The sequence below is a fragment of the Bidens hawaiensis genome, unplaced genomic scaffold, assembly GCF_021521415.1.
Source record: "Bidens hawaiensis isolate Kalapana, Puna unplaced genomic scaffold, B.hawaiensis_p1.1 tig00032903_1, whole genome shotgun sequence".
NCBI classification, from domain to species: Eukaryota; Viridiplantae; Streptophyta; class Magnoliopsida; order Asterales; family Asteraceae; genus Bidens; species Bidens hawaiensis.
This window is the reverse complement of record NW_027495638.1, coordinates 182,663-191,243: the sequence shown is the minus strand read 5'-3', so window position 1 is coordinate 191,243 and position 8,581 is coordinate 182,663. Positions and strand designations below refer to the sequence as shown.

General features: G+C 37.5%; 1 protein-coding gene across 1 annotated transcript; it reads left to right on the top strand.

The window, feature by feature from the left end:
• The first annotated feature begins 4,384 nt into the window (after window positions 1–4,384).
• Window positions 4,385–6,135, top strand: LOC143584291 (putative inactive patatin-like protein 9). Its single transcript, XM_077066377.1, has 2 exons — window positions 4,385–5,422; window positions 5,816–6,135. The coding sequence occupies exons 1-2, from the start codon at window positions 4,484–4,486 to the stop codon at window positions 6,035–6,037; spliced, it is 1,161 nt and encodes a 386-aa protein (XP_076922492.1). The 5' UTR covers window positions 4,385–4,483; the 3' UTR covers window positions 6,038–6,135.
• The last annotated feature ends 2,446 nt before the right edge of the window (window positions 6,136–8,581 follow it).

Below are 8,581 nucleotides of genomic sequence, written 5' to 3'. Positions count from 1 at the left end.
TGAAAGATAAGGGTACATGCACCGATCAGCTGGTGTCCCGATGATTGAGTGCTATGTGCCTTATGTCCAAGGCTTGATGCAAAACTACTATCGAGCCGGGGGTCTCACCGGAAGCAGCCTCTCTATCCCTATGGGGTAGAGGTAAGGCTGCCTACATCTTACCTCCTCAGACCCTACCATAGCTTTGCTATTGGTGGGATATACTGAGTACGATGATGATAATGATGATGATGTTTTAAATTTTGATTAGATCCATGATTTATCTTTCTGAATCTCAAATTTGTTGATATTGATGCCAGGATTTGGATGTATACTTAATCATTCTTTTTGTTGTATTTTTTAGCCACCCACGTATCACACGAGTTCTAACATAGTATTGCAAATAACGTTTGTCTCTATCCATTTGGTTAAATGAAGTCTATGAATTAATCAATTGTGTTTGAGCCATTTGAGTAAAGCTGTGGAATCGACATCAACCCAATTTGAGAGGGGCACTGACCTAGCTCAACGCACTACCCATCCTTTTTAAATGTAAAATCAAATAGTAAATATTAATCAATTAAACTATTTTACTATTAATTATATTAAAAAAAACTATGTAAAAAATAACTAAAATAAAAAAAAACATAAATAATATTACAAAAATATAAAATTAAAAGTAGGTACTATTTAATTATGTTTATTGTAAAAGCATAACATAGAATTAGAAGATGATTAAATAAGTTATAGTTAACTAAAAATTAGCATTTGTGAGTTGTTGCCCATATTACAACTGATAGTCGATAAGCTAGAATTGCTAACTTCTTCTTCGGTCCAGTCATTAGGTCGTTCCCTCACAGGGGACAACGGGCTTGACTCAAAACTTATTGACGGATTTCAATCAAAAGATGCCAGCATTGACGGATTTCGAACACGTGACTGGTTTTGATTGGTTCAAACAAAACTCGTCAATGTCGACGGATTTGGTTCAAACTACTCGATACCGACGAGTTTTGTATTACTATTTTAGGAATATACAAAAAAAAATGGATCATATACAAAATCTCTCTTATCAAATGAGTTATTTTAAGAATTTTTCTTTTATCTTTTTCCTCTAACACTGTATTTACTCTACCTATCTACTTAGGGGGTGTTTGGTAGAGAGATTTGATTGGGGAGAAATGGAATTAGAAATATTTCTTTTGTTTGTTTTCCACTTTTCATTTCTATTTCTCTTTCTATTTCTCTAAAACTAGAGAATTCCATTTCTCTTTAAAACAAAGAGAAATCCATTTCTCAGCAGCCTCCTCATAGCATGTCACCACCTCGTCTCCGGCCACCACCTCGTCTCCGACCACCACCCCGTCTCCGGCCACCACCTCGTCTCCGGCCGCCACCTCGTCTCCAAGTCTGCAACCGCCACCTCGTCTCCAAGTCTGCAACCACCACCCCGTCTCCGCCGTTCGCAGTGGTGAACACAGAGATGGTAACCGGTTGTAGGTTGCAGGTGGTACGGGTGAACGGAGATTAGGGTTTCAAGTGGTGGTTCGTGGTAGGTTAGGGTTTTCAGATGGTCGGGTGATTGTGGTCGCAGGTGGGTGACAGTGGTGGTGGAAATCGGCGGTGGTCGCAGGTGGCTTCTGATTATCATCATCATCATCGCCACCACAACCACCACCACAAAATCTCCAAAGAGGCAGTGATGACAGATCTGAGCCTCCTTTTTCTATATCTTATGTTCCAAAAATTTGAATCTTTTTAATTTCTTGTGTACTGTGGTTGAAGAAGGGGATTTGGTGGCGGCAGCCGGTGGTGATGGGCTGTGGTTGAAGAAAGGGCTGTGGTGGTGGTGCTGGTGGTGTGGGGCTGTGGTGGTGGGGCTGGTGGGGCTGTGGTGGTGGTGCTGTGGTGGTGGTGCTGGTGGTGGTGGGGCTGCGGTGGTGAGTGGTGTCAGGTTGGGTGGAGGTGGGGTTGGGTATGGTAGAGTTCTCTGTTTATTTTCTCGTGTACCAAACAAGAGAAATGATTCTCATACTCCATACCAATTCTCTTTCTCTACAATTCCATTTCCATTTTTATTTTCTCTCATTTTCCATTCTCTGTACCAAACATCCCCTTATAGTAATAAACAAAAATAATGATAATGATGTGTCCTCATCGCATTCAATATTAACTTTAAGTTTTCTCATATTCTCTGATCTCCACTCTCCTTAATCTATGTTACCCATGGGTCATGAGTTTAATTAACATGACCCATTAGTTGTAACCCATATGAAAAAAATGTGTTTAATGTAATTTAAATAACAATAACTTTTACTAACCCATCGTATCTAATTTTACTGTTAAATATTGAATATTTGACTATAATTTAAAAAAAACATTTAAACCATTGAATATATATAATAAGTTGAAAATCAAACAGTGAATTATTAAATTAGTTAAATAATGATTTACGAACCATTATCGTACAATAATTAGTGACCTATGTTTATAATAGATATTTAGTTATGTGTGTAATTCAAATTTCGTTGAACAAATATAATATTTATAATCTCACAATTTGTAAAACACTGTTTAACTTACATTCGTATTGATCATATAAAGCATCTTTAATATGTTTTATGTACCAATAATTGATTTTATGCTATCTTAAAACATTATTTCAATATTAGGAAAATACAAAATTTAAATATGTAACATTTGAAGTGTGTGCGATTATATTAAAAATTAATCTATAAATTCAAAAGAAAATTCTTAAATTACGTATGATTAAATACCTAAATTTCAGTCATTTGACAAATCCTGTGTAACACATGGGTTCAAAAGCTTAGTATTATATAAACCTAAAAGCTAGTGATGGATTGATGAATAAGTTTCACACTAATTTAGCTTTCCTTTTATTTATTTTATCATTAGTTATTCACTACTATTGCGGATGTGGGGGTGGGTGGGTGGGTGGGTGGGTGGCGGTATAAAATATTGTACATAATACTACATATCACTGAATTTAAACTAAGAATTTATAATCAACCTTGTGGCACACTCACCTTACAATCCAAGACAATTTAATTATTTATATGTTATATAAAAACATCTAAGAAACTTGTAGGGCCGAATTACATGATGTTCACACAACTAAATATAAATAAGTTGTCTCCGAAAATTGAAAATGCATGATATACAACCACCTTATTTAAAGAACATAAATATTTGTACTTAATGCTTCAAACGAGATATATATGACGATTTTTAACAACCTATATTTTAATATTCCGTTACAAATTACAATCATCATAATCTATATGAGGGCATCCGTAAGTTCAAGCCAAAGGGTGTTAGAATCTAGCCGTCATGTCACGTTTGAGGTTGGATTCTATTTACAGCGAATAGATTGTTTACGCGATGTAAATATGCAAAGGAAGAGAAGGCCGGCGTAGAATACGATGGTGTGACAAGATAATTTCTTGTCGTTTTTAATATTTTGATCCATTATAAGTATTCTTTTGAGGCTGGGTTTTGTTTACAGCTGATGGATTGTTTACGGGATGTAAATATTCTAAGGAAGAGAAGGTCGGTGTAAAATACGATGGATTGGTATATATAATTTACACCCATAGACATATAATTTCTTGTTAGTAATATTTTGATCCATTATAAGTGTTATTGACTCGTTCCTTGATGTCACATTCTTACTAACTGGACATAATCCTCACTTGTGACCAAACAAATATGCACGACAAAGTACTCATTTTTAGTAACATAATGATAAGAAACATGATATAAGATGCTAAATGCACATATGTTACAGATACACGTTAGAGGTGTAACAACAAACAGCTCCAAACACACTTTGTAGAACGACGCCACCACCCCCAATGCCCTTCACGCTCCAAAAGTGTCGCCACGTCTTTTGCTCATTTGTTTCTCAACGTCTTACGCACGACCACTACAAATGCCTTGATTACCTTATAATACGGGGGTGTTTGAGATCCCTTATTTTTAACTTCTTATAACTTATTAACTTATATAAGTTTAAAAATGTTTAGGTAACATGATTTTTTTAACTTTTCATAAAAGGAAAAAAATAGTTTTTGATAAGTTAGAAAGGTACAACCAACTTATATAAGTCAAAAGAGGTCCAAATAAGGATCCTAAACATGGACTAATTAAATTTTATATTGTCACAAACTTGTAAGGCAAGATATAAATGCAATGCTGGTAATAATTTATGTTTACCATAAAATATTGCTCCGTATTACATACTATATAAAAAGTAAAAACATTTACATATAGTGGTATTATATATACAAGAATATCAGTGGATGCTCCATCATCATCTCCTTTAACACACACTCACACTCTGAGTCTGAGTCTACTCCTAGAAGTGCGAGAACAGAGTAACTCTAACCTTAAACCCTCCACGTATTCTCATCATCAAATCAATCACATTACCATTATTACTCTCAATCAATTACAAAATCAAACCCATAACAATAACAATAATATGGACCTTACCAATGTCACGCTAGAAATATTCTCAAAGCTCGAACAACAATGGCTACTATCTCAACCCAACAAGAAGACACGCATCCTCACCATCGACGGTGGCGGCACCACCGCCGTACCATCCGGCCCCGCCTTAATCCACCTCGAGCACCAGATCCAACTAAAAACCGGCAATTCCAACTCTCGAATTGTTGATTTCTTCGATATTATTGCGGGTACTGGAATCGGAGCTGTGGTTGCAGCAATGATTAATGCGGACGACGGTACTGGCCGCCCGCTGTTCTCCGCCAAACAGGCGGTTAAATTTGTATCTGGCAAGAGGAATGAGTTGTTTAAAGTGATACAAGTGGGACTTGTTAAACGAAGACGGATGTTTTCGGACAAAAGTATTGAGAAGGTTTTGAAGCAAGCGTTTACCAGAGACAATAACAGTAAGGTTTTGACGTTGGCTGACACGTGTAAGCCGATGCTTGTGCCGTGTTACGATCTAAACAGCTCGGCGCCGTTTGTGTTCTCGCGAGCCGATGCTTGTGAATCGGCTAGCTTCAATTTTGATCTGTGGAAGGTGTGTCGTGCCACGTCGGCTGATCCGTCGATGTTTAAGCCGTTTGGGTTGGATTCGATTGACGGTAAGACGTCGTGTTTGGCCGTGGATGGGGGTTTAGTGATGAATAATCCGTCTGCTGCGGTTGTTACTCATGTGTTACATAATAAGCGTGATTTTCCGTCGGTTACGGGTGTTGAAGATCTGTTGGTTCTTTCGATTGGTAACGGTAATGGTCAGGCGAATTGTTCGTCGCAACGGAAGGTTAGTCGGAGCGGTTATCGTCGGAGTGATTATGTTGTTGGTGTTGTGCGCGATGGTGTGTCGGAAACCATTGATCAAATGTTGGGTAACGCGTTTTGTTGGAATCATACGGATTACGTTAGGATTCAGGTAATGTTTACCGACAGTTAAACTCTTAAATGCGTGTAAATGAACGTCTAATTGTGTTATGTAAATGAACATTTTAATAAATACTTATATAGCATAATATTTATAGTATAAAATATATAAAATAAAATGACATTACAAATATTATAGGTGACGTTAATTGTAATATATGTAGTGTCATTTTATTACTTCGGTTATAATTGTGATACAGTGTAATTAAATTATACAAATATTTATTACTGATTAAAAAGTCATAGCGTATTTCTTTTAATTTGACATTTTTCACACAGAAAATGTTGTTTGTATTAGATCCATCTCTATATACTCACACCATATTTACATATTACTATCTCACTAATTATGTTAATTACATTGTGTCTAATATCGATTTTGTAGGCGAATGGTTACTTGAACGGCGGAGTGGGGGCGACGACGGAGGAGGTGTTGACCGAGAGAGGTGTGGAATCGTTGCCGTTTGGTGGTAAGAGGTTATTAACGGAGACTAACGGACAGAGAATCGAGAACTTTGTCCAGCGACTTGTGGCATCTGGAACTAGCAGCTTACCTCCGAGTCCGTGTAAAAGGGCTGCCGTTAGTCAACTTGTTAACGGCCGTTAAGTGTTTTAGATTTTTCACTCCTAGGTTTTGTTTTGTTTTTTGCATTTTAGGTATTTTGTAAAATGTTGTTGTATCATGGTTGCAGTGAAACCCACGTGGCGTTCGATTTAGTAATAAATCAGTGGCGACTATCATTTTCATCGGCGAGTATTTTCACAGCGAATATTGATATGATACACAGTGACTTGTCAATTGTGACTTTACTAAAGTGATTTACAAATACTTGAGATTATTAAAATATCATATAACTGAATTAATGATGTTAAAAAATTATCAAGTGGAACCTTGAATTTTATTAACGATTTAACGATAATAAAGTTAACCAAGCTCAAAAGTATAGATTAATTCCACAAGATTAATTCTACAAGCTCCAGTTTGGCATGAAAACTCAATCGAGCTCGGGTCAAGTTCTGAATTTTAACATGTAAGGTTCAGTAGAGCTTGAGTTTCGAATCAACATGGCTTATCCTTTATTTTAACGTATCTAACACAAGTGAAAGATTAGTTAGGTATCTAATATTAATTTTTTTATTGATTTAACCTCAAGGTAACTTTGAATAGAGTAAATGAAGTGATTATGTAACGTTTTCTTTTACTGATTTGTTGCTTAAGTTGATTGAAGAACATCAAACTTTAATGAGTGGACAGAATTCCATACTCGATATCATTTATACATAAAGAATTCTATGGAAATCCGTATTCGATGAAAGACGTATATACATTTTGGAGGGAGATCTCTCATATCTTTCAAGATCCATCCCACAATATGGGAAATTGTTTATCTCCATCACATGTATTGATTTTATCATTCAATGAATGACTAAAAAATGGGTAATCAACAGATGTTTTTCAACGCATTTAGGAGAAAACCAGCTAGCTCTGGATTCGAATGGTAGAATGTCAGGCCGTTCGTTGATGATAAAAATATATTAAACCCATATAAAATTTTACCATCAGCTGTTGTTTCAACTTCAACTTATATCAATCAACATGAAAAAGTCAAAATGAAAAAAAAAATATTTATTTGTCCCATCATTAAAAAGTTTGAAGGAGGATCTTTCGGTTTGTTAATAGTGTCCCTACACGTGAACACTTATCTAGTCATATCAGTAAGGCTGAGGGGTGTGGGGGCTCTAACGGGGGCGCGAGTGGGGACTCCAGCCAATAATATTGTGACGTGTGGCAGAGAGAGAAACTGGATAAGATGGGTGTTGGAGCCCCTGGCCCTGGTGTGGAGGGGCGCGAGCAGGGGCTCCAGCGGATTTTTTTTTTATTTTTTTATAAATATATTCAAAAAACGTATTATTAAAAAAAACTCATAAATTATTAAAAAAAACACACATTAAAAAAAAACATTAATATCTAAAAATAAAATAAAAATTAAAGTACTAAAAAAACATTATTCTTATTCTTCGGCTTGGTCTTCTTCGATCAACCTCTTTCGGATACGTTCCTTTTGCTTTTCCATCAGCATTTGATCGACTACTGAAGTCTCTTGTAAGGAAGTCCAAATCTCTCATTCGACTTTTTTCCTTTTTGTCATTAGAGACCACCTCCATGGTTTTGTTGAATTTATTGAGGGATTCAACAAGATCGACGATGTTTACGGCTCCCCCCTCAGCCGGTTTTTTCCCCTTGGCGTCCCGTCCCAATGGCCGCCTCCTCGGCGGTGAAGACGTTTCCTCCCCCGCAATGTTTAGGTCGAATCCAACGCGGCAATCCGACGCGGCAGAAGTGCTATACGCTCCAGACGAACTAGTTTTAGTCCGTTTCGGCCCTACTTCCGCATCATGGTCGGGCGCCACCAGCTCAACCCACTTGGCACACCTTTTCAACCTCTCCCACAACTTTACATCGTCCCACGTCTTCACCTTCCCATACCTCCGCAGACACTCCTGCTTCCACTCTTCGACAGTGAAATTGTAAACCGCCAAATCATCACTGCCACTTGGTCTCATACGACCGGCGTTCCTGTTGAAAAGATTAGTAAACAAGCCGACAAATTTTCTGATTTCGGACCACCGACCCGAAATCATATCGGCGTTCCGCTCTGTACTCCCAACGAGCGAATAGAACGTCTCCCTAACCTTTGTCCAAAAGACCTTGCTCTTTTGGTAGTCGGCTGCAAAATGCATAAATAAATTTGTAAGTCATTTAACTTTTTTATTTAACTTTTTTATTAAAAATCATTTTTAAAAACGTTAAAACAATTACCGCAACGCCGATCCTCAGAAATGACTATCCAAGCCCGACACAGGGCTTCCTTCTCATCCGATGACCACGGAGTGGTTTTCCGTTTCGTCCTCGGAGTCGAAGCCGGTCCCGGCCCGTCCGTTGCAAGTTGTTTTTTTCGCTGGACGCGTCTTCTTGCTCCCGTAGCATCACCGTGTGATTCTTGTGTCTCCGGAACAACAAAGTTAGGAGACGGTTGTATGTTGGATTGTTGAAAGCCGGATGCTTCTTGCGACCCCGAAAAAAACATCGATTGGTCTGGTGACGACCATAAATCGTCGTAACTATAACCTGAATCTAGGTTTGGGTACC

Bases quoted from the DNA above. Each gene is read 5' to 3' on its own strand.
- LOC143584291 (XM_077066377.1), top strand. From the start codon at position 4,484: ATGGACCTTACCAATGTCACGCTAGAAATATTCTCAAAGCTCGAACAA. The intron at 5,423-5,815 runs GTAATGTTTACC...TCGATTTTGTAG, and splicing joins CGGATTACGTTAGGATTCAG to GCGAATGGTTACTTGAACGG.